A 27028-nucleotide genomic window follows, 5' to 3' on the forward strand; every position below is an offset into this window, starting at 1 on the left:
AGTGTCCACAGAGCATCATAAAATACAGCAATATAAAATAACAAAAAAGGAAGAGATGAGGAAGATTTTGGTTCATCGAAAAACCTCCGCTCTGCTTGCAAATTTAAATAGTATGAAGGTATAATTTCTGCAATATGATTATCTCAGTCTCCATAGAGTATTCTTATGTAGCAATATACTTTTTAGAAATACTGAATTCCAGTATGTGACTTTTTAAATTTTTGATTTTGTTGCTCCTTTAGGGTAAAGAAGTCAAACAGTTGACCGCATAAAGCCGGAACCAATTCACTGTCCATTTTTCTGTTGCCTGTTCTGTGTTCAAACGTCAATGTCATTGTGCATTCCCGCTTCCATTATACCGGTAAGCTGCTATATTATTTATTTTATTCATTCCTCTGTTCCACATAATATATTTCTGGTAAGGGCTTAGAGGAGGAACGTGTCTCATGGCTTAAGTGCTTCTCAGTGCTTAACACCCACTCAGGGCAGCTGTCCTGCCCCTGAGTGCCTTCTCCTCCAACCGGCTTGCCTGTCTGTCCAGCAGCCAGCCTTCTGTCCCCCACCCCTGACTACCCCTCCTCCTTCCACTTCCCTCCGAGGCTCGGAGGCTGCAGATCCGTGCTGCATAAGAGCTGCCCCTGCCGGTGAGTTCCCTATCAGCTGCCTGCAGCCTTTCCAGATCCTGGGGGGAAGGGAGAGGCCATCCACAGAGTCCTTCCACCCCACCCAATCTAGCGCCCATTGTATTCCTGAATGCAACTGGCTTGGCCCCTAGTTCATTTATATTTAACGAAAGCTATACCCTACCTTCCTGCCTCGTAAGAGCCACCATGGTGACTAACAAATGAAAACATATGTGGTAAAAACATAAAGAGACTGAAACCAACATTATTTTTGGTAAATTACCAATAGGGTTGATTCTATATATTGTCGATTTACTTCTTTATTTTAATAATTTGTATCTTGCACTCTCCACCAAAAGCACGCATAATCAACAGCCTAAGTAAGCAAGCATATCTTTAGCAGGCACTGGAAATGACGTGTATGCTTGACCAGCTGGGTACATGTTGGAAGAGTGTTCCATAATAGAGAACAGCGTTACCTCCTAGCTGTGCCTGTGAGCGGCCAAAATGGAGCCCGCGGGATCGTGCATTGCCCATGCCCCCTTTTAAGATTGTAGCACTTCTGTTCTCAGGATGTGAACTGCTGCACTCCCTTAAGGGGGAAATTAGAGGATACCTTGGCTGAGGGGACTACTAGAGATATGAAACTTCTGGAAATTGTAAACTATGGAAGAACCTGGGGGTGGGAAGGGGCGGGACAAGATCAGAAATGTTGGGGAAATGGAACTGTATGCAAGACATAACTTTTTGACCCAACCTAAACTTCCTTTATTGCTTTAGCAGTGTAGCAGGCATACTTTTAGTTAGATTCAATGACTGACACTTCAGCCCCAGAAGACTTAGAAGGATAGCCTGGAGGAGGTTGAAAGGTGACATGATTGCTCAAGTATGTGAAAGGTAGCCACTTGGAGGAGGACAGGGAGCAGTTCCTGTTGGCTGCAGAGGACAGGACCCACAGTAATGGGTTTAAACGACATGTGGAATGGCTAGATATCCAAGGGGGGGGGAAATCAGAGTAGTTCAGCAGTGGAATGGGCTGCCTATGGAGGTGGTAGCCTTTAAGCAGTGGCTGGACAGATACTTTCATGTATGCTGTTGGCTAATCCTGCATTGAGTAGGGGGTTGGACTAGATGGTCTATATGGCCCTTTCCAATTCTGTGATACTATAGAACCCTGCTTAGCATTGCAGTGTTAGCGTTCCACAAGCAAAATTGCACATTTACTCAATAGCTGAGAGAGAGGGCACTCCAAACTGGTACACCCTATACTACCTTAGCATATATATCTTTTTTCCCCCCATTTGACAGGTATGAGAAAAAATTGAAGGTAGAAAACAAATTCTGCAGTGAACAAGAGAATATACTATTTGGACAGAAACACATTCAAAACTCACAATAAGGTAAGACTATCTGCATATTTGGATATTAAACTTTGGATATTAAACTATCATCAGCTCTGTTTAAAATTTCATTGCCAGTGTTTCTCAGCTCTGGCCTGCAGATGGGTTATTCTTAATTTCCCCGCATCACCTACCACTTGATGTAAACTGGAGGATCGGTCTAGAATTCGAAATATTTCCAACAGACTGGAGGGTTTGGTGGAAAGCAGTACCGTAGGCTAAAACAAAGATGAAGGGACAGTGTTTAGCCGCAAAGATGAGGAACTAAATATTCGTAGATTGCTAGCTTAACTGTGGCCCTACTAAGGAGGATGTGGCGGATTCCAGGGGATCATAAACATTATCCTGCTGATCCTCTCTTACTGCAGAAGAAATAAATTTGCCTGTTCATGAAGCGGTTAGCAAAAAAACATTAATAAAACGAAGCACTGCTTTTTGAAAAAGTATTCATGAATCCCAAGCGTTGACTGCGAAACAATCAGGTAAACGTTTTCATGTGGAAAGCAGCTCAAAAACATTAGGTTGAAACAAGTGGGAACCCGTAAGACCCCCAGGGGTTGCTGCTGGGGCTAGGGTTGCCAGCCTCCGGGCAAGATCAGGATACAGAGCACAATTGCAACCAGTCTCCAAACAACAGAATGTCCTGATTGCTTTGGAGGGTGGACTTTATGACTTTATATTTTGTTTAGACAGGGGTAGTCAACCTGTGGTCCTCCAGATGTCCATGGACTACAATTCCCATGAGCCCCTGCCAGCAAATGCAAACGCTGGCAGGGGCTCATGGGAATTGTAGTCCATGGACATCTGGAGGACCACAGGTTGACTATCCCTGGTTTAGACCACACACGCACCCCTCCCCGCATTCCATGCTCTCAGACTTTACTACAGAATCTCCTGAAATTTCCTAGTCTGGAGCTGGCAAGCAGCCACTGAAGGGATCTGTTTAAAGCGACAGGTGCTGCTTTTATCATTTCTGGATTTTTAAACCACCCAGTGTTGGTTTTGCTTTGTTTTTTAATCACATTTTCCTGAAAAACTGGGCCCTTTTAAAGGTATGTAGACAGTTATTCTTTGCCTCTTTGTTTGTTTTTAAATTTATATACCGTCGCTCCCCAACAGATCTTGCGATTTACAGAATGAAACATTAAAATACAATAAAATCCCATAATTTACCCAGTTAAACAGTAAAACAATAAGAACGACAACAGGGGGCAGTGGTCACATCCTCTGGACAATTCTAACCCTGAACAAGATGTTCTGTTCACTGTTTACAGTTCTAGTCACTGAATTTAAGTATTCAAAAATGTATCTGACTTCACTATCAGAATGTAAGACAAGAGGTGGGCCTGCAAGACACATGACTGGAGGGGGGAATCCCATAGTCTCTCCCCTTCCTCCATCACTGAGGCTGGTGAGATTCCAGCCCCAGCATCGACTACTCAGCTCGCAGCTACACCCAAGCCTTCAGTGACGGCTTGTGGCCTCTGCCTCTCCTTGGGTCTGGAGTGGCGGCCATTGACCTTCTTTGCCACAGCAGAGAAAGACACCAGCTGCCACTCTAGACCTGGAGTGGTGGCCGACATCCTTCCCTGCTGTGTTTGGAGCCTCAACAGCTGCCAGCATCCTTCTCCTTTGCTTGCAGGCCTGAAGCAGTTGCCAGCGTCCAGCACCACTGGACATGGAGCAGCTTGCCAGCATCTTTGCAGAGCTCAAGTGACACCCTAATTGCATTTTTCTGTGCATGCGCAGACAACGCAATACTATTCTGGGGAGATATAAGCCTCCCTTTAATTTTTTTTTTTTTTTTACATTTTAGATTTTTCTGCAAACTTCAGGAGTCAGCCTTCCCGGGGTGCCGATCTGTAGATTTAGCTATCCGCAGATGTGGGCTACAAGCGGCTGTTAGAATATAAGATGGTCCATTATCTGAATGTTGCTTTTTCAAGCAGCATTTTTTGAAGAAAAAAAACCCTTTCCATTTTGATTTTAATTTGAGAAGGTTTATTAATGTTGCTGCAGGAGAGAGGCATTTTAGATTCAATTAATAATTCCTAGAAACATGGCTGTTTGTTAAATCAGGGTGCCTGGAATGATTTAGTGGATTCACTTTGCCAGTTTCCTTCTGAATAAGCAAAGATTTTCATTGCCAGGTACTCACTTTTTTTGTCATATTGAAATATGGCCTGCCAGTTCACCTGGTGGCATAGCCTCATTCTGTGCTAGAAAACGATGGATCAGTGTGATGTTGGGGGGGACCAGCAGGTGTTCTCAGTCTGTCGCCCTCAAGCAAATGCCTGGTGGAACAGCTCCCTCTTGCAGGCCCTGCGGAAACTTGGCAGAACAGGAACAGTACAGAGAAATCAGTGGCTATAAATAACAACAGTAGTAATAAACAGTAATAACAATAGAACACTAATATGGTAGAACAATGGAACAGAAGTGAACAGAAGATCATTGCAGCTTAATGACGCCCCGTGATTGGATGATACAGACCAAGTTTACATGGGAGGGACGCTCGGAGGCCCAGAGGAAGGTCATGGTTCTGGTCAACCTCAACCAAATGCCTGGTGGAGGACCTCCTTTTTGCAGGCCCAGTAGAATTGCTCTATTTCCATTAGGGCCCTGATCTCCTCTGGGAACTTGTTCCATCAGGTGGGGGCCAGGACGGAGAAAGTGCTGGCCCTGGTTGAGGTCAGGCGAGCTTCCTTGGGGCCAGGGATCGCTAGGCAGTTGGAGGTAACAGAACGTTAAGCTTTGGGGGGTATAGGCAGAAAGGCGGTCCTTCAGGTACACTGGGCCCAGACCATGTATGGCCTTAAAGGTTATTACCAGAACCTTACGTCTGACCTGGAATGCGACTGGTAGCCAGCAGAGTTGTTGAAGAAAGAGAAGCCCTTCTGTGGTGTTCTGTCTGAACTTAGTTCTTTGCCTCTGTGATTCGAAAGTATTTTGCCACTTTCTCTGGTGAATGAAGCCTGCTCACTTCTGGATGTCAAAATAGAGCCAGTTGGAAAGGAGGGTTATTTTGTCCTTACACTTTGGTTCTGTTTCTTCTCTTGAATGCTTTTTTGTCTATTACATAATGAATACTTGCTTTATGTCAGGCTCTGACATTTTGTTCTCTTCTCACTCTCTTTAAATTGCAAACCATTTCTTTATCACCTCCTGTTGTAACCTTCTCTTTCCCAATTTATACTGCATTCAAGTGTTAAGTCCAAGTTTATTTCTCTTGGTGATCTCATTTTCTCAGGTAACTTTTCAGCAGCCTCCTGTAATGAGTCCCTAAATCGACCGCTGACCTTCCCAACCTCTTCTCGATCCAAACCAGGCATGACATGGAGTTCTGTCTTTCCCCCCCATATTTTAGAAATGAAAGATATCATTGGAAGGCTGCAATTCTGCATTCTAGCTTTCCTCTCCTGTACAGAAAAAGATATGATTCCATCTTCAGCAGTGCCAGATGCCGTTTGAATTTGTAATTTAGTGGTTATTGTTGGGTTAGGAGAAGAGATGCTCTAGTTCAAATCCCTACTCTGCAGTCATGTTTCTCAACATAATTTACCTCACACAGTTATGAGGCAAAATGTGGGAGGCAGAACATATATGGTAACTTGTAGGAAAGGTGGGATAATTATAGATCATAAAACAACTTGTTTTCTAGGGTTGCCAACCAGTTGATCAGTTGTATGAATCTTAATAATAATACCAATACCAATACCAACACCAATACCAGTGATGATGATGATGATGATGATGGAAGGAGTACTTGAACACAAGTGTCATAACTAATAGCTGCTTAATTATATAAAACAGGATATAAAATAGAGCTAATACAGCCATGTCAAATCTTATGTTTTGGTTGTTTGAACATTTTAGCCTGTGGAGGGGCCTAAAGTAACTTGCAAGAAGCCACATAAATAAAAAATGCTGGACTGGGTATAGCAAACTGATTTTCATAGGTCCCACACTGCAAGATCTGCGTTAAGGGCCAAGGAGGGTGCTGTATGGAATATGCTTTTAGAATCAGAATCTTGAGTGGGAAGGGCCCTCCAGGGACCTTTAGTTCCATCTCTGATTTGAGGCTTGCAGCTTACCCATTTTGTGGTAATGGTGGTTACAAGGTGGGAACCATCTCCCAACAAGCAGTGTCACAGAATCATAGAGTTGGAAGGGATCTCCAGGGTCATCAACCTTTTACATTTGAACCTTCCTGCATTATTTGGATTCTCATGGGTGGGAGAGGAAGGATTATATGCTGTGTTCAACCCCCTGAATCCCAGTTCTGACAAAGTATCATAGAATCATAGAGTTGGAAGGGACTTCACAGAATGACAGAATCATAGAGTTGGCAGCCACCGGCAGTGCATAGCTGCATGCTCGACAGCTTTATGTGTCCCCATGGGGGACACATTTCAGTGGGGCACCTGATCCCCTGCTGAAATGTATCTCCCAAGGGATGCAGCTGCAGTGGAGAGGTTCCACTATACAGGGTGGAGAGTTTTTTTTTATTTTGCAGGACAGTGGGATTGCATGGGGACTGTCCTGCAAAATCCCACCTTCCTGCAGAATCACAGAATCATAGAGTTGGAAGGGGCCATACAGGCCATCTAGTCCAACCCCCTGCTCAATGCAGGATCAGCCTAAAACATCCAAGAAAAGTGTGTATCCAACCTTTGCTTGAAGACTGCCAGTGAGGGGGAGCTCACCACTTCCTTAGGCAGCCTATTCCACTGCTGAACTACTGTGACTGTGAAAATTTTTTTCCTGATATCTAGCCTATATCGTTGTACTTGTAGTTTAAACCCATTACTGCACGTCCTTTCCTCTGCAGCCAACGGAAACAGCATCCTGCCCTCCTCTAAGTGACAACCTTTCAAATTCTTAAAGAGGGCTATCATGTCCCCTCTCAACCTCCTTTTCTCCAGGCTGAACATTCCCAAGTTCCTCAAGCTATCTTCATAGGGCTTGGTCCTCGTCGCTCTCCTCTGTACCCTTTCAATTTTATCTCCCCCTCACTAGTAGTCTTCAAGCAAAGGTTGGATACACACTTTTCTTGGATGCTTTAGGATGCTTTGGGCTGATCCTGCGTTGAGCAGGGAGTTGAACTAGATGGCCTGTATGGCCCCTTCCAACTCTATGATTCTATGATTCTATCTACGTCCTTCTTGAAGTTAGTCCTCCAGAACTGCACACAGTACTCCAGGTGTGGTCTGACCAGTGCCGTATACAATGGGACTATGATATCTTGTGATTTTGATGTGATGCCCCTGATGATACAGCTCAAAATGGCATTTGCCGTTTTTACCACTGCATCATACTGCCTGCTCATGTTTAGCTTACAATCCACAAGTACCCCAAGGTCTTGTTCACACACAGTGCTACCTGGAAGCGTAACCCCCATCCAGTAAGCATGCTTTTCATTTTTTCTGACCCAAATGCAGAATTTACACTTATCTTTATTAAATTGCTTTAATAATTTAACTTCCGTCTAGTCCAACCCCCTGCACAATGCAGAAACTTGGAACTACCTGCCTACCCATAGTGACCTCAATTTCATGCCCTAATGATCCCCCCTCCCACCAAAACTCTCCAGAATCCAGCCTGGCCTGGAGGAAATTCACCTACCATCCCGCAGTGGCGATCAGCAATTCCCTGGGCATGCAAGGAAGGGCCACAAGAGACAAACACTGGCACGTCCCTTCCTGCCCACCCACTCACAATCTGCCTCAGTTCATAAAGAGTATATGTCGGGTTCACTTTCTTGCTTTAGAATAAACTCGTTGTTTGTGCCAAATCAAAAACTGTGTTTTCTGGGCAGCTGAAGAAACTTGACATGGCAGAACGGAGTGGCAGAATGGAAAGCAACTGTGGATGGAAGGAAATAAAGGAAAAATAAAAAGACCCATCACTGACCTATAAACTTAACCACTTGTTAACCGCAACATTAGAGTCTTGAAAGCTTTACTACTGTCCTTTGTTGACCTGTTCTATTCTGTATACAAGTAGATTTACCAATCTAGAGCCTCTTGTGGCGCAGAGTGGTAAGGCAGCCGTCTGAAAGCTTTGCCCATAAGGCTGGAAGTTCAATCCCAGCAGCCGGCTCAAGGTTGACTCAGCCTTCCATCCTTCCGAGGTTGGTAAAATGAGTACCCAGCTTGCTGGGGGGTAAACGGTCATGACTGGGGAAGGCACTGGCAAACCACCCCGTATTGAGTCTGCCATGAAAACGCTGGAGGGCGTCACCCCAAGGGTCAGACATGACTCGGTGCTTGCACAGGGGATACCTTTACCTTTACCTTTAGATTTACCAATCTCTTCTACAGATTTTGTTAGGAGTTGCCAACCAGTTAGGAGTCACCATTCTTTTCCATCTCTCCAACAGGGCAGGTTTAGAAAGGAGTTAGGGACGGCAGCAGCCCAAGGAAATGCTAGATGGTGCTCAACTGTGATAAATACATGTGTATATTTTTCCAGCGCTCATGGAAACTCTTGCTTTTGGTAGGATCTTTCCCCTTGTAAAGAAATTGCTGCTCTGCTCACTTTTTCTGGGTCATAGGTGGAAAATTATGTCTGCTGATATCTCGCTCCATGGGATACAACAGGCCAGAGGACAAATTATAATGTAGCTTTGTTTAATCACCATCGCTCTTTCCTACAAAAGGTAATAGTGAAAAGCACAATTAAAAGAATGTGTGCTCCCCCTCCCCTTTGGTTTTAACCATTTGCAGTGTAAATTACAGTGCTTCTTCTTAGACATATTTTACCCCCTTCCTCAAGAATTTACCTGATTAATCTCAAATGGGCATAAATCAGGGATAGACACCCATTAGGTTGTGGAATTGTACCACTGAAAATCTGGTGCTATAAGCGTTGGACTTCTGTGTTAAAATGTGAGGGTGGTTTTTTTAAAGTTATACCCTGATACTGCTGCACACAAAGTGGTTTCCAACTATAATTTATTTATTTATTATATTTATATACCATCCTCCCGGAAGGCTAATAATAATGCAATATTAAAGTGATACAATACCAAGAAATCACTGTAGCCAGCTTGGTGTAGTGCAGACTTCTAATTCTCTGATCCCCCACATGCAGCCAGCTGGGTGACTATGGGATCGCCACAGCACTGATAAAGCTGCTCTGACTGAGCAGGAATATCAAGGCTCTCTCAGCCTCACCTCCCTCACAGGGTGTCTGTTGTGGGGAGAGGAAAGGGAAGGAGATTGTAAGCCACTTTGAGACTCCATTGGGTAGAGCAAAGTGGCATATAAGAACCAATTCTTCTACTTCAGAATAAAATCTGATGAAGAATACAAATCTGAATAATCAGCTCTCAAAGGAGCATATTTTAAATCCAACAATCATTAAATGGCAGAAGAATGTCAATGAATATATTGTATGCCCAATAACAGCCCTTAGCCACAGTGGAAGTCACCAGCAATGTAACATCATGCAGAAGGATGATGGAACAAAATAGCCTTACACAGCTTTTGAAAGTGTGCTGTAGAGAAGACACCCTTTCCACCTTCTCTGTTTAGGCCATACCACAGGGTGGGAGCTGCTACCAAGAAGGCCATATATCTTATTGAGTCCAAATGTACTACCAGAAAAGGACACTAGGCTGATTTGAGTTATTGAGTGGATCTATCTATCTAGTGAAATAAAGTCCTTCAGATATATGGGATATCTGAAGGATTTTACAGTAAACTTAAATTACATGAATGTTAAATGTTGTTTCACGCCCACATTTTTTCCTCTAGTACTGTCTGTCCTTCACATGTCAGATATATTTGGATTTACCCAGGGAATTGCTAATTGCTGCTATGGGATGGTAGGTGAATTTCCTCTAGGCCAGGCTGGATTCTGGAGATTTTTGGTGGAAGGATCAGTTGGGCATAAAATTGGGGTCACTGTGGGTGGACAGGTAGTTGTGAATTCCTGCATTGTGCAGTAGGTTGGAGTAGATAACCCTGGAAGTCCCTTCCAACTCTATGATTCAAAGGTTTGTGCATGCAAGAATAAGCAATGTGCATATATCTGGATCTGACCAAAATCTAGTTTCATTTTTTTCTATTGTCCTGCTTAAGCGCTTTGATGAAGGTTTCTTGGATGAACTAATGGTAGGGTCTATTAAGTAAATCACTCAGAATATCAGTGAATTACTCAGTAAAGTGTGGGAAATTGACGTATGAATTGAGGATTTTGCTGAATTCTTACAATAGCAAAGAAAACCCTTAAAATATAGTATGATATATACCCTTCCCCACTCAGAGGTAAATTTTCACTCTAAAAAGAAAAGTTATTGGCTCAAAGACTGTGAGCTGCATTAATAGTGTGGATTTCTTCCAGGCCCAGCTCCTCCCCACCCTACGGAGTCTGGGAGGGGGCAAAAAAATGCCCCAGTCTGTTTCACGGAAAAGGTGGGGGTAGCGTCAGTATGGACGCAGTGCTAATCCTCGTGTCCACATGATGTCACCGCCATTCCCGCCCCCTCCAGGGCCTGCAGTGGATTGGACCCTCATTTACCCCAGGCTAAGGGAACAGAGTAAAATCCATGTTCACTTTGCCCGCTGTGGGAATGAACAGGGTCTGTCCCGTGGCAGGCCCATGTGGATGGGAAGAGCTGCCGCGGGGAGGACCAGAGACTTTTTTGTTTGTTTATTCTGCAGGAAGGTGGGATATTGCAGGACGGTCCCCATGCAATCCCACTGTCCTGCAAAATAAATAAAACTCTCCACCCTGCATAGTGGAACTACTCCACTGCGGCTGCATCGCTTGGGAGACACATTTCAGCAGGGGATCAGGTGCCCCACTGAAATGTGTCCCCCATGGGGACACATAAAGCTGCCGAGCATGCAGCTATGCACTGCCGGTGGCTGCCGCAGTGCGGAATTGGCCTGAGCTAGAAGAAAGATCTATCTGCATTAGCATTGTGGTTCACCAATTGGCCAGCCAAACACTCCTGAAGGCCAGCGTGCAGCTCAGAGGCCAAAGACTCCCTCCCATTGTTACTCCCCAGCGCTCATATACAAACAGATACTGTCTCTGAATGTGAATTGCCATTTAGCCATCACACCTATTAGCCATAGATGGCTCTGCCCAAATTTCTTTTCAAAGCAAATAAAACTCGCTCTCTTACATGAGATGTAACATCTCATGATAATGTGGCTGATGTGATACATCTAGTAAAAGAGGGATTCCGGCCAAATTTTGATAGTAATATGAGATATTTTTGAAAAATTGCCAATTACTTTTTAAAAACGTGATATGCCAAGAAAGATGTTGAGGGGTTATGTGGCATCCACAAGCACCATGTTGAGGACTCATGAGGATGCCATTCAGTATTAACATATTGGGTTCATGAACATGTATATCAGCCTTTTTCAACTTTTTTACCATCAAGATACCCCTTAAACATTCTTCAGGCTTCGAGAAGCCCCAGAAGTGGTATGATCATGCAGAATAGAAAGGGAGGGTTGGGTCCCCTCCCCTTCCTGCCCCTTCCAGGACCATCATGGGCCATTGAGGGGAAATGAGTCGACCTGACCATATATGGTCATAACCCCCAAGGATTGGGTATTTTATGGATTTTTTGTAATCCGCCTTGAGACCCACCAAGGAGGAAGGCGGACTATAAGTGTAATTAATAATAAATAAATAAATAAATAATTGCTAACACGTTTTTAAAAATATGTAAATTAACTTCCACCAATTCAGGAAACCTTTCCAGGGCTGAAAAGAAATCCCAGGGTTGAGAAAGCCTAGTGTATATAGTGGGCTGCTGGCAAGTATGAGCATGATGTTCAAGTGTGTTTTCTTATGTGTTGTGCATGTGCAAGGCTGGGCCTCTACCCACATGGATTAGTTAATTAGCTATTTCTTGTGTGTGTCTTTTCTTTGTAGAATCAATCCGTCGCAACATGGACAGTACCAAGAAATCTGATCCCCCAGTTTCAGTGGATACGGTTCAACAAAAGGCCAACCCTGAACGCAGCCCTGTAACATCCATTTATGTACCGGAGCAAGGTGGTTACAAAGAAAAGTTTGTGAATGCCGTGGAGGACAAATACAAATGTGAAAAGTGCCATCTCATACTTTGCAATCCAAGACAGACAGAATGTGGGCATCGATATTGTGAAACATGTATGATCGCTGTGTTAAGGTTGGTGCTTTTGTGGTACTGAGTCACTCCAACAGGACTGAAAATTCTGAAGTTCGTATTTATATGGTATCACCTTCTTCTTCACAAGCTCCATTTTAACCTTCTAATTAAATAGCAAATAAAATATATAATGAAATATTTCCTCCAAAACATTTTGTCATGTACTATTAATAATCACAAGCTTTGTTCTTCAGGTTTAATTCTGTTCCAGTAATTAATGAACAGAGACCGCTTTGTACAATTAATGACTACCCTCTTAGGTTAACTTGCCTTAACTACTTAACGAGTTTCAGCACCATGTGTAGCAAAATTTATATACTTGTTTTTATCCATTCAGTTTGTATACTGCCCCTCACTGATGAGCAGGGCTCCTGCGCTTAAGGAATTCTGAGTAAAGAAGTATTTTCTTGGGTCTTTCTTGGATCTGTTGCCCATTTGCCTCATGGGTCACCGTGGGAGAAGGAGAAAATGTCTCCACACTGCACGTGGAGCAGTCCCAGGGATTAAGATCGGGTTTCCCTCTCCCCTTAAGGTCCGGGCCAGTTTTAGATTGGCCTGACTCGGGAGGTCCCCAGTGACAACATCCCAATTTCCATCGGCCATCTTTGGTTCACCTACTGGGTCTATGTGGGTTATAAATTAAATTGTGGGTTATAAATTAAACCCAACCATAGTTTGGGTTGAGTGTTAGAATGTTTTTAACAGGTTTAATGGGGGGTTATTCTTATTGTAGAGCCTCTTGTGGCACAGAGTGGTAAGGCAGCAGAAATGTTGTCTGAAAGCTCTGCCCATGAGGCTGGGAGTTCAATCCCAGCAGCCGGCTCAAGGTTGACTCAGCCTTCCATCCTTCCGAGGTCGGTAAAATGAGTACCCAGCTTGCTGGGGGGTAAACGGTAATGACTGGGGAAGGCACTGGCAAACCACCCCGCATTGAGTCTGCCATGAAAACGCTAGAGGGCATCACCCCAAGGGTCAGACATGACCCAGTGCTTGCACAGGGGATACCTTTATTCTTATTGTATGGTTTGTATACCAAAATTATAAACCGCCGTGAGCCAGCTTTGGGAGTGGCGGTCATACGAATCCAATTATAAACAAACAAATAAATATAAATAAATAAATTTCTAAACCTATATTATGCCCCTTTTATTTCTAATCCGTAACGCCCCAGATTTTTTTCAGCCATTCTTCCGAGGCTGAAAGAGCTTATTAGGGATCAGGTTTATTTTTAAACAGTATCTCTTGATAAACTGACGCTGATGACACTTGAGTGTAAATTATGACAATTCGGAAATAATCCTGAGTGATCAGGCCCTTGACATTTTCCTGCTTGCAAGGCACTAGTGATGCTCTGTCACACGGGTGTAAGAGAGAAGAGGGGAAGTGAGGATTGCGCTCAGCTGAAGACATTCAGACTGTTTATGCACTGGAGGTTTCATGCTGGGCTGCAGGCTGGAGTTTTAGTCATGGCAGGTTGCCCCACCTCCTCCTGCACCCACATGGGGGAACATTTGGCCTGGTGCACCTCATCCGCCCCTTTTTGTGCTCCTGCATGGGAGCTGGGGCAGTGAAGTTCCCAGTGCATAAACGGCCTCAGTGACTCTGAGCTTCTGAAATTAAAATCTGAAATATTGTTGTCAGGTGGTGTAGCAGTTAGGAGCAGCAGCCTCTAAGCTGGAGAAGCAGCTTTGATTCCCCACTCCACGTGCAGCCTGCTAGGTGACCTTGAGCTAGTTACAGTTCTCTTAGGGCTCTTCTGGCAGAACAATTCTCTCCGAGCTCTCTCAGCCCCATCTACCTCACACGGTGTCTGTTTGGGGATAGGAAGGGAAAGGGGTTTGTAAGTGGCTTTGGGTTTCCTTTGGGTAGTGAAAAGTGGGGTTTAAAAAACAGCAATTCTTCTTCCTCCTTCACCTTCTTCGACTGTCTCAAATTTCTTTAACCAAGTTCCAGTCTCCCTTGTCTTTCTTACTCCAACACACTAATTATACAGACATTGGAAACCAGTTAAATTGATTCCTACCGATAAGGTTTTTTTAGTTCTCAAGGGAAAAAATGTCTAATAAATTTAATCTGAGCCCTCTATTATATTGATCAAAAAGAGGGAAGCTGCCACCTGTAAGGTCAAGAGATGATCAAAGAGAGACACAATGATAATAAAACTTTTTAAATAGGAGCTAAAATAGGAGAGGGAAAAATGTCCCCCATGTCAATAAAGCCCTCTAGGAGGGGCGATATGTTCCAGTGTGCTGCGTCGTCATCTGCTGCTTCAGTAAAGAGTTTGGTTACCTGTTGTGATAACCACCAAATGCTTAGGATATAGAGCCCCCCATGGAGGTGCCCTGGCCCAGTGGTAGAGCCTATGCTTGGCATGCAGAAGGTCCCAGACTCAATCCCCGTAATCTCCGTTTAAAAGCAATAGTTAGTAAGTGACATGAAAGACTTCGGTCTGAGAACCTGGAGAGCAGCTTCCGGTAAGAGTAGGCAATACTGCCCTCCGTGGACTTCAGGTCTGATTCTATATATGGCAGCTTCATGGGTTCAAATATTGATTTCAGCTTCCCGAAGAGGAAAGGGTTGTTGGGTGGGCTTCGGGGATGGAGGGCTAAAACAGAGGTAGTCATCCTGTGGTCCTCCAGATGTTCAAGCAAATGCTGGCAGGGGCTCATGGGAATTGTAGTCCATGAACATCTGGAGGACCACAGGTTGACTACCCCTGGGCTAAAAGATCCATTGATGCCTGCAGAATTCCGTTCTAAGGCTCCTTTTCCCCTCCCTCTCCCACTTCCTCAACCGTTGCTTCCGGAAAATTTTTGTGAATTGGACTCAATTCCGCTGACACTCATTCTGAGTTTTCAAAGGGGCAAATGAATGGAAAATAATCTGCAATGAGTTTGGAATCGTGGTTAGAAAAGAAGACTAAAAAGCGGTTCCTTTCCCTTCAATTCGTTAGCCTGTGACGATTGTGCCGGAGAGCTTTTTTAACACTCCGGGTCGTCTGAGGATACGAATCCGGGAATCTTTGAAGAGAGCTCTGCAAAGATTACTGCTCAGTATGCGGCAACCGTTTTTTAAGAGAGCAAACAGGATACTTGAGTGCATTCAATAAGAACGAGGAGACACCGATGTGCTCTCAGATCGTGTGTGTCCTAATACTGTTCCGATCTTTTGTGCTCACCTCAAGGCAGGGGGAAGGATGAGAGGAAGCTATAACAAATATGAAGATGGCCCATGGAGATGATATTTAGAAGGGTTCTGCCATCAGCATGGACCACAATGTTAAAAAGAGTTGAGGATTGTGCTTACTGTTGTAGCCAGAGAGTGTGATCGAGCTGGCCGGTACAATAAAGGCTGAGGACAATAACCACAAAGTGTTGATTATAATTCTACAAAGAAGCTCCATTCTTCTGTGGAGACATGCAAGCCTGGCTTCTTCTCACCTGTGCTCCCAGTTTGAGCAGCCTTGTATGGCTGGGGCCTTGTAGAGTAGCATAGTTACTGAGTTTCTCTGATTAAGGATGCCGTTGAAGGTATAATATCCCGGTGCAGTGCAGTAATCCTAGCACAGCACATGTCCGGCAGAAGGGTAGCCTAGGGAAGAGGCGGAGGACAGTGAAAGGGCCCAGTGACTGCAAGTAAAATATTGAGCATGGAGTTTCCAGATCAGTGGGGGCCCCCTGATATCAAGCTACAACTTTGGTTACTGCGTCTCTCCTTCCTCTTCCCTCTAGAGGTAGGGGGAGGGGAGGGGATGGGGGGGGTTCCTGCCATGTTGTTGGGTCTGTTTGTTTATTGTACTTCGTATTTTTGCGTCCATTTTAAGGATTTTTTAATGGGGGCTTTTAACTGGACATCTGTAACCCGCCACGAGCCTGCTTGGGAGTGGCAGGTAACAAATTAAATAATAATAATATAATAATAATAACAACAACAACAATAATAGTGTTGTGACAGTGTTCACCTCTCATTGCCAGGACCTCTCTCTGTTGCAGAGCAGTGTTCCCGTAATATGTGCCTGCTTGTCCCATCCCTCTCCAAACCGTCGTCTTGAACTGTATCACTAACAACAGTTTTAAAGGGTTCTTTCCCTCAGTGTCGTAGATTCTGTCTGAAGTAGTGTGTACAGGAACTGAGCTTTATCAAGCATCTCTTCTCATGGAACCAACACGCCCAAAATGTTGTTCATGCATTTCTGCAGCGATAGAATATGGGCAATATAACATATTGAAAGGATTGTATTCATTGCTGTCACAAGAAGTGTGTGGCAGCTTACATAAGACCCACAACTGCTTGTGTGTGTGTGTGTGTATGTGTGTGTGTTATTCTTGAAGGCCACCACGGTCCCGGACTTTGTCTCATTTTTATTCTTCTTTTACTGGCCATGTTTTTAAAAATTATAATTGGATTTATTTATAATTGTTTTATAATTGTTATGATGAAATGTAACATTTAAGCAAACAGTTCTTGAGCATAAAATAAGGGTGTCTTTTTCTCCCCTCTTCTAGTTCTTTAAGTCCAAAATGTGCAGCATGTCAAGAAATAATAGCGAAAGAGAAGGTAACAATTTTTCCCCCACCCTACATTATTTCTTTCCCCCCTTCTCTCAATTATTTCTGCATGGTTTAAGCTCTGTCAATAATTCTCAATACCTGTTTAGCAAGGCTGTTTCATTCTAGATCTCACATGTCATTGATTCATGTATCTCCAGTTTTCTTGGACTTAATAGCTTTCCATGAGTATTGAATATATTATTGAGTATAATATATAATTGACCCATTTCGAGGGTGGCCAGAAGCCCCTGGGTTTAAATAAACAATGGCCTGCACCCAGAAAGCTGTGGAAGGAACTTCGACTTGTAGAAATATAGGGTTGGGAGGAAGGGTTATACAAATTCTCTGCCCGCCTGCTGGGGGGGAAAAACCTCTTGTGAAATATTTTATCCCTTTTGGATGGGATGAATGAAGAATGCTTCTAAAAACAAGTGTCCTTTCCTCAAATGCTTATGATAAAGATTTTTTTAAAAATGTAAGACAGTCTACAGCGGGGATGCACAAGTTGTTTGAGCCTGCAGGTACAATTGGAATTTAAGCATGATATGGTGGGCACACCAACCAAATGACCACCACAGGAGATACAGCCAGCCGCACAGGCCTACTTGGGAGGTGGTGGGTTCTCCATCTTTGGAAATTATGAAACAGAGGCTGGAGAGCCATCTGACCGAGAGGCTGATTCTGGGAAAGTTCAAGGGGGTCACAGGTTACAGTGGATGAGTTGGGAGTGTCCTGCATAGTGCAGGGGGTTGAACCAGATGACCCAGGAGGTCCCTTCCAACTCTATGATTCTATGATTGCCGCAGCTTAATGCAGTGTAGATCCCTGTGCTATTATGACCATGGCTTCTAAATCCGTGTTTAAAAAAAATCTGCACAGCCAATCAAATCAAATTTATTTATTATTATGGTCCAAGACCAACAAGCAAAAATGGATTCCAGAATACATATCAAAAGTGGTGTGCATATAATAATATTATATAATCTGTAAACCGCTCGAGGAGCGGTATAAATAAAACAGTAAGGGGTGTTGGGGTGGGCCGAGTCCAGGATTGGAACCCCAGATTCGCCCCTTGGCCCCGGACTGACAAGTGGAGGGGCCAATCGGAAGGTGCGAAGCACCTTCGATTGGCCCCTCCTCTTGTCAGTCTGGGGCCAAGGGGCCAATCGGAAGGCACGCACAGCCTTAAACCTAGTATGTATATATATATATATATATATATATATATATATATATATATATATATATATATATATATATATATAACAGCATAAAATACATAAATGCAGAATAAAATCATTGCTTCCCTCAGTTAGTCCAGAGGTTTCCGAGCCTAGGTGCCAGCCATCCATCCTTGGCCAGCTCACCCAATCAAATCTCCAGTAGACATTCAGAAGCCCTGATGGCTTCATCCACTTCCAGTTTGTCTCCCTGCAGCTGCTGTTCAGAGTTATAGTTCCCGTGTAGAGTTATCATTTAGCTATCATGGCCAATAGTCATTGCTAGACCTTATTCTTCATGGATCTGCATGACTCTGGACCTTTTATCTTCTAGGAAAGCATCATTAGATTCTAGTATTGTGGGAGACAGCTGGCACCGGCTAGGTGGCAGAAGTTTCTTTCCTAGAAACGTAAAAGTGAAAAGAAATCTGTATAACGCCTGGCCCCTCCAGAACCAGCTGGAAGCTTTGGAAGCAACGGTACCACTTTCTGGTGCCTGTAGCTGCGACATAGAATTTAACTGCTGTTATTTTCATCATCTGCCCTCTTGATCCTTTCTTCCTTCTGCTTGCTCCCCATTCTTTTGCTGGCCCTGCAAGTGAGTTGTTAGGCTCATTGCGTTGCATTGTTCCTGCACGTCGGTATGCTGCTTATTAAACCTCTCTGCTCCCCGGTTGCTCACATCAGATTTTCATTACTTTGTGTGAGGTTTTATGATGAAATAAAAACAATTTCATGTCCTACGGGATTCCTGCACGGAGCCTGTCGTGAGAAATTAGGAGCCTTCCTGGACCAGAACCAGGGTGGAATGGAGTAGCATAGTAGTTAAAATTTTGAACAAGAATGCGGAGCACTGGGATCGTGTAAGTTCCTCTGAATGCAGAGTGCCCATCTGTCTATCGTGACTCACAGCTATGGATGAACTTCTTCTCCATAAATGTATCTGATCCCTTTTATAAAAAGCTTTTGTGAAGATTATCTGTAATCATGCTTAAGTTTGAGAGCTAATTTAGCACAGTGATTGGAATGCTGAATGCCACCCTGACAAACATGGGTCGATTCACATCTCCAGTGAACTTGCAAGATAGCCAGAGGCAGGAAGTTCTCTGTCAACCTTCATCCCCTAATAAGGGTGAACTCTTTCTAGTCTCATTAGGAACCTTGTAAATTTGTATAAACCTCTACCAGTGACAAAGATGGTATGGTCATTTGTGCAGCCTGTGGAGCGCTGGAGTCCCCTTTTGGAGGAGGAGGACATCTTTCTGGTTGGAAGCAGTTCATGGTGGTTCACTTGGCTGAGATCTTCTTGGGGTCTGCAGAACCCAAGAAATTCCCAGCCAAGTTGTAAGGCATTCAGAATCATCTTGCAGGTGGATGTGGTCTGTGGTCACCAGCTGGTTGTGCATAAAGACTTGTGTGGGAGTGTAGTGAAGAGTAGACCAGTCTGCAGTGGATCACACTTGGTGTTTGGTGGCGGAGCAGGAGAACATGACTCAGGCATGAAATTTTATGAGAATGATGATTGCCTCTCCTGATCATGATGCCCCTTGCCCTGTCTTCATCACAGGGCCTACTGCAGGAGCTTGCTCCACCAATACCCCCTTTGTCATCATCATGGTGACTACCCCTGCCCTCTGGAACCACTCTGTGAGGAGATTTGTACCCTGTGGGATTTGTTAGGGTACACAAGGCTGCCCTGTTTTGTGCAGCATTTAATTAAACCAAGAGAATTGTGAGCTGGCCATATTTGTTCCAGAACTAATGACCACCTGAATTTTAATTATGGCCTGTTGTATTCATTTGTAGTTATATATATATAGTTACACATATTATATTGTAATTGTAATGCTATGTTCAGTTACGCTGTGAACTACCCCGATTCCTCTGCTGAGAAGCAGGTGCGGGTCATAAATCGATAAATAAAGTTATAGACATGAGCCTCTTTTGGCGCAGGGTGGTAAGGCAGCCGAGATGCTGTCTAAGCTCTGACCTTGAGGCTGGGAGTACGATCCCAGCAGCCAGCTCAAGGTTGACTCAGCCTTCCATCCTTCCGAGGTCAGGTCGGTAAAATGAGTACCCAGCTTGCTTGCTGGGGGGTAAACGGTAATGACTGGGGAAGGCACTGGCAAACCACCCCGTATTGAGTCTGCCATGAAAACGCTAGAGGGCGTCACCCCAAGGGTCAGACATGACTCAGTGCTTGCACACGGGATACCTTTACCTTTAAAGTTATAGACATACAAATCATTCAGACTGCCTATCTGAATACGTCCCCGGAAGGGCATTATGCTCAGCCAACGTCAACAGGCTGGTGATCCCTGGCCCTCCAAAAGTGCATCTGACCTAGACTAGCGCTGGGTCCTTCACGGCCTTGGACCCATCTTGGTGGAATGAGCTCCCAAGTGAGATCAGGGCCCTGTTGGAGCTCCAGCAGTTCTACAGGGTCTTTAAAACAGCCAAGCCTTCGGTTGAGGTCTTTAAAACCGCCAAGCGTTCGGTTGAGGCCAGTGTGGAGACAATTAGCCACTCATCTTTTAAGGTTTTAAGCCTTTTAAGCTTAAATTGTTTTTACTGTTTTCGTTTTTTGAATTTAATTGTTGTAAACAGCCCTGAGATGGCTGTGCTGAGAGGGGTGGACATAGAAATCATCAATCAGATTATAAATAAAATAAATAAAAAACATGGGCCTCCCCCCTGCACATGCCCCGCTCTCTTTCACTGTTGCATTAGGAGCGGCTCTACAAGTACTTGGGCTGATTTATGATTGTGGCCATTCGGTGATTTGGAGGGTTATTAATCCTAGTTTTATTGATTGTGCGTGTTTTTCTATTATTATCTTATGGTTCTATAATGGTATTTGATGTACCCTACGTTGTATTTTAACTATGTTTGTTAGCCACCCGGAGATGCTGAGTGAGGGGCAGGATATAAATCAAGTTGTTGCTGTTGTTGTTGTTAATAATGATGATTGTGATGATAATGGCATGTGTTACTGAAGATTCCGGAGGGCTATACATCACAGCCCTTTAGCTTGCTTGATCTATAAGGCATCCGCACGGTTGCTCTTTTGTAAGGGCAAATCTGTGTCCGCTGCCAGTTTTCAAGGTAAGCCGCAGCCCGTGTTCAGCAGGAAATGCCTTGCTGGTGAAATGGGAATGTCAAACTATATTTTCTCCGTTTGATTTCTTGGGGCAGCGGTGGAGAAATTACAGGTTCGCAAAACTAAAGGACACGATGCGTGAGTGAGTAACCTACACAGCTAAAAGCAATAGAAATAACTTAAAGCAGACCAGGGAATGTTTAAAACACACACATGCATAGTCAGATTTCTGCACACAGTGCACAGTACCGATAACCACAGCAGCGTGGTCATCTTGTTGTGCATGCAGAAATCAAGAAGAATGGGAAGGCGACTGTAAGCCGCTTTGAGCCTCCTTCGGGTAGGGAAGAGCGGCATATAAGAACCAACTCTTCTTCTTCTTCTTCTCCTCCTCCTCCTCCTCCTCCTCCTCCTCCTCCTCAAAACCCAGCGTTGTTTAATATTGTTCATCAGAGGGTGTTCTCAAACATTTCTTGTCCTTATTCCATGCGTGTAATTCTTAAGGAGCATTTAGTTGGGTGAGCCATTCATGCGGTTGAAGTGGAGTATGGTCGCGCCGGTATAGACCACGCCCGTAATCATTTGTTCTTAATTGTGCCTCGTTCTAGGTGTTTAAGGATAACTGCTGTAGGAGGGAGCTTCTTGCGCTTCAGATATTCTGCAGAAACGAAAGCAAAGGCTGCCGAGAACAGTTGACCTTGGGACAGTTGCTTGTAAGTACTAGGATATTTATGTATATTTGAATATTTGTTTATCTTGCTTTTTCTCTGGCAAAATGATACTCAAAAGGGTTTGGTAAAATGGATGGCGATCCTGTAGGGTTTTCAGTGCAAGACATGAGCAGAGGTCATGCCTCGGTGTCATGATCCCAGTCTTCCCTGGGGTTCTCCCATCCAAGTATGGGGTACTTTAGGCTGATCCTGCATTGAGCAGGGGGCTGGACTAGATGGCCCCTTCCAACGCTAGGATTCTCCCTGTCAGGGTTGAACCTGCTTAGCTTCTAAGCTCTGCCTCACCTGGGCCATCCAGGTCAGGACCAAAACAACCTCAAAACTTTTTTTTTTAGGTGAATGATTTATACGCTCTGAAGAGAAATCATATCTCGCAGAAATGGCCAAATTAACTAGCCAGGTTAATGGGAGATCAACGCAATTTCAAGAACAATGGCATCGTTACTTGGGTTTCCTTAGTAAATATAGAACTAAGGGTGAAGAATGGTGCATTAAAATTCTTCATTTCCTGTTGGGGAGGTTTCTTGACCTTTTTGGACTTTCTGTATTTCTGCTTTTTGTATCTGTAACGTATTATTATTTTCTTCTTTTCTATTATTAATAAAAATTCTTCAAAAAAAACCCTTTAAAAAATCATGACACAACAGTTTAAAAAATTATCAAGGGGTTGGGCTGAGAGGAAGAAGAACTCAGCCTTTGGCGCAAACCATCTCCCCAGATTACCAAATGACCTGATCTCATCCAGATGCCACAAGTTGTTCTGAGAGTGGCGGGCTGTAAATCTAATCAATCAATCAAACTTGATCAATAGAGATTTACCCCACCCCACCGTCAGCTTTGGTTGCTGTGGCAGGCAGAGCAAAGAAATGTAACCCAGGAACCAACCAGAGCTGCACTCTGAATTAGCCACTAAGAGCTGTGTTTTGGGGAAAGTTGTAAGTTTACTCAGGAGTTATGTTTTGAGCACAGGGAGTTAGCTTTATATACACATTCATGTTCATTGGGAGCAACTTGGGACTTTGTATCACATAGGTAACTGGAGTTTTGTGCCTCCCAGAAATGCATTGTCTCTTGCTATCACAGCACAGGGGGCGTGTGTTGCTACTACAGGTTTAGCGCCCCCCCCTTATTTTTCACCCTCAAATCATGTGCCACTACTGTATGTGTGAAAGTATTTGAGGTGTTATACTGTGTCAGCAGGATTTGCAGGGCCTGGTATGGATGGGTTTCTACAGAGGTCCAGATTTTATTCCAGTGGTTCTCAACCTGGGGGTCAGGAGCCCTTTGGGGGTCGAATAACCCTTTTATAGGGTTCGCGGCAGGGTAGCTTGGCCAGGGCAGATCGAGATAGAGCGTTCGTCTATCTGGAGCAGCGGAAAAGAGCAAGATCGGCATGGTGGGACAAGAGGCAGAACTGAACTGAGAAACCCCGGAAAAGAAAACAATTTATATACAATCATGACCAATGGATCTTCATGCCATTGGTCAGTTTCTGTTTAATTTCTGTGAAAGAACACTTGCATAGTTTTATGGTTGGGGGTCCCCACAACATGAGGAACTGTATTAAGGGGTTGCGGCATTAGGAGGGTTGAGAACCATTTAAACAAACCCTTAAACCTTAAATGTTCTTGTTGGGCACCCTAGTGCAGTGTGAGAGACAGGAAACTCTATGATAGTGGGAAAATCCCAGAGTTGTGTCTGGCTCCAAGGAAATCCATGAAAAACACATAAAACAAGGTAATGTGAAGACTTAAACAAGAGTTGGTGGAATGTTAGATTTTATAGAGTACATGCCCAGCAAAAACGCTTTCTTTGTTGTTGTTATGTGCGAAGTCGTGTCCGACCAACCGCGACCCCATGGACAATGATCCTCCAGGCCATCCTGTCCTCTACCATTCCCTGGAGTCCATTTAAGTTTGCACCTACTGCTTCAGTGACTCCATCCAGCCACCTCATTCTCTGTCGTCCCCTTCTTCTTTTGCCCTCGATCGCTCCCAGCATTAGGCTCTTCTCCAGGGAGTCCTTCCTTCTCATGAGGTGGCCAAAATATTTGAGTTTCATCTTCAGGATCTGGCCTTCTAAAGAGCAGTCAGGGCTGATCTCCTCTAGGACTGACCGGTTTGTTCGCCTTGCAGTCCAAGGGACTCGCAAGAGTCTTCTCCAGCACCAGAGTTCAAAAGCCTCAATTCTTTGACGCTCGGCCTTCCTTATGGTCCAACTTTCGCAGCCATACATTGCAACTGGGAAGACCATAGCCTTGACTAAACGCACTTTTGTTGGCAGGGTGATGTCTCTGCTTTTTAGGATGCTGTCTAGATTTGCCATAGCTTTCCTCCCCAGGAGCAAGCGTCTTTTAATTTCTTTGCTGCAGTCCCCATCTGCAGTGATCTTGGAGCCCAGGAAAATAAAATCTGTCACTATCTCCATTTCGCTTTCTTAGGGGGATTTATAACACATGTAGCACTCTGATTCTCTTCTGCAGAAGAATGTCGGGAGATAATTTTTTTGCTGATTTGCTTGCAAAAGAAGGATGCAATGAAAAAGGGATCCTTGTGTCAAAATTCTTCTGCTCTTTCCTAGAATGCTTGGGTTCGCTTATACTCAGTTATACTAAGATGTGAATTCTCATGTGCAGGAACATCAATAGACTTCTAGAGAATAATACTTTACGCAGTGTTTTATTATGCTGTCTGTAATATCTTTTTCAGAACCATCTGAAAAATGATTGTCTTTTTGAAGAACTTCCATGCCCTCGTGTTGACTGTAAAGAGAAAATCCTGAGGAAAGACTTGCCTGATCATGTAGAAAAGACCTGTAAATACCGGGAAACAACATGTAAATATTGTAATAGCCAAGTTCCAATGATCATGATACAAGTGAGTATTGTCCTAAGACCACTTTTAAAAAATACCCCAGTGGGAGCTTTTTTTTAAAAAACAAAACAAAACAAATAAAGACCAGTGAGTTGGTTGGTGGAATAAAAGTCTAAATAAAACCGGTTTTTGGTGTCTGAACAGGCCCATTTTTCCTTAAAGCCCGATCCCAAAGTTTTTGTTTACTCACAAAAATTCTAAGCTACTTCCTGGCAAACCTGCATGAGGTTGCTTACAAATAATAATAAACAATAAAAACAAAAAACATGGTAGAAGAATGGTGAAGCTAGAATTGGCGCACCACTTAATTCACTGGCCTGATACCATTGATTGGCTGGTCAGTTTGACCACCTGCTGTTTGATCACTGCCACATGTATTCCCTAAACCGAAAATTCCACCTGTGCAGATTGTCTTGTTTTGCTGCCACGTCACTCACTAGCAGTCCCTCACCCTGCAGCGGTCAGGGTCAAATTTAGCAGCATAGCAGTGCTCCTCCTCTTGGTCACCTGCTGTAACTGCAGATATTTCCAACCAGGAGAAATGGAGTTTGCTGCCTACTTAGTCCAGCTGCCTGTAGAAAGCAACTTTTGTTTTCAATAGTTGCTGTTACCACTTTATTTTTATTTTGGTTAAAAATATCCTTGTGATCCATAAAAGCTAAAGAGAAGACCCATTTAGTGAATTCTTAATGTTGGAAACATTGCCTGATGTTTTTTAAAATTTATTTGCCAAAAATTGAAATTTTTGATTCAGGGTGATAGGTATTTTTTTTAAGCACAAGTACCAAGCTTGTTAGTCATTAAGGAGTCTTTGATTTTGATAAAGTAAATACTTAACGGGTTAATTGATCAAAAACATTTTTGGGGGGGGAGTCTTAAATGGATTACCAGGTCAAGGAAATATTTCACTGTTTTTTAAAAATGCTGCAGGAATTTCATTCGGTTGGGGGGTCTTACCGCTTTCACACAACTTTTAAGGAGCCGAAAATTAGTTCTGCTCCTAATCAAAAGAATTTTTTAGTCATAAGACTGGCCACATTTTAGTATGGTGGCAAATCAGGCAGGTTTTTTTTTTTGAGAGCCTCAAAGTAAAAATGAAAGCAAATATTGTTTCTTGCTGTACAGAGTGAGAAGGGGGGAGGAATCAAAGCTATGCAAATACAAGCTTTAAAAATCTCCTTTGTTCTGGCTTAGCTCAAGGGTTCATAGATGCTACATGGCCTGCAGAGTAGGAAATCCCCTTTGTGACTCTAGTGAGCAGATTTTCAGTTAAAGAAATACGAATCTATATTATCTATCTGGCCTTCTTTTGCCAGAAAGTACAGCAGGTATATGAAGAGCAATCACATAAAGAGAGTTTATTGGGGGAGAGGCATGTATATAATTCATTTAAAGGGAAAGTTAAAAAAGCAAGCAAACCAAACCCCTCATGTTCTGTTACTTTTGGTAATTGTATTTTTATAATATAAAAATGCATGTATGGAGGATCTGAGATCTCTGTCACCATGGTAGTAGTTGAGATCCTGATATTTATTCAATCATTCATTCATTCGATTTATAGGCCGCCCCTCCCTAGAAATTAGGCTCAGGGGGGGTGTACAACATTTAAAATTCACATTCCCGGTATAGTTCCGATAAAACAGCAAAAACAGTAGACTCTGAACGCTTTGTTAACCAAGACCTGCTTGATCATGCCACTTCTGTGGTTTCTTCAAGCCTGAAGAATGTTTCAGGGGTTTCTCAGTGATAAAAAAGTTGAGATTATAACCCTTCCCCCCTAACCTACAATAACATATTATTTGTTCCCATCAATACATTGTTTTTAACATTGTTTTATTATCTTAATATTTTTATGTAGCAATACTTTTGTATTTTTACTACACATATCGATTAATTTTTATCATTGATTGCAGTTTGTATTGATGCATTATTTATATGGGTCAATTGACCGAATAAACATACTGTACTGTAGTGTACTGTAGTGTACTGTAGTGTAGTGTACTGTACTGTACTGTACTGTACTGTACTGTACTGTACTGTAAAAGTTGAGAAAGTCTGACATAAGGCCTTAAAGGTTAATACCAGTACCTTGAACTTGATCCAGAATTCAATTGGTAGTCCGTGCAGCTGCTGGAGGGCAGGTCCTGTGTGGGCCCTCCATGGTGTCCCATTGCTAGTCAGAGTAGATGGGGTAGATGGCTCAGTGATCTGCTTAGTTATAAGGCAATTTCGTATGTTCAAGGCTTCAAACCTATACATTGTTGCCATTAACTCCTGAGAAGCTTGCATAAGTTCAGATTGAATGTCACAGAAACTCCTTAAGGATAGATTCAAGTGGGTAGCCATGTTGGTCTGAAGTAGCACCACAA

General features: G+C 43.5%; 1 protein-coding gene across 5 annotated transcripts in view; it reads left to right on the forward strand.

The window, feature by feature from the left end:
* Window positions 1-27028, forward strand: part of TRAF3 (TNF receptor associated factor 3) — a 119852-nt gene that overhangs the window by 62593 nt on the left and 30231 nt on the right. For all 5 annotated transcript variants that reach the window (XM_077323745.1, XM_077323740.1, XM_077323744.1 and 2 more), the window contains 6 exons: window positions 243-361; window positions 1932-2023; window positions 11927-12185; window positions 16691-16742; window positions 21664-21768; window positions 24495-24662. In XM_077323745.1, the coding sequence (XP_077179860.1) occupies window positions 11944-12185; window positions 16691-16742; window positions 21664-21768; window positions 24495-24662 (567 nt within the window). In that variant the 5' untranslated portion in view covers window positions 243-361; window positions 1932-2023; window positions 11927-11943. The remainder of the gene's footprint in view (window positions 1-242; window positions 362-1931; window positions 2024-11926; window positions 12186-16690; window positions 16743-21663; window positions 21769-24494; window positions 24663-27028) is intronic.

This window comes from Paroedura picta, chromosome 2 (assembly GCF_049243985.1).
Source record: "Paroedura picta isolate Pp20150507F chromosome 2, Ppicta_v3.0, whole genome shotgun sequence".
In the NCBI taxonomy this organism is placed as follows: Eukaryota; Metazoa; Chordata; class Lepidosauria; order Squamata; family Gekkonidae; genus Paroedura; species Paroedura picta.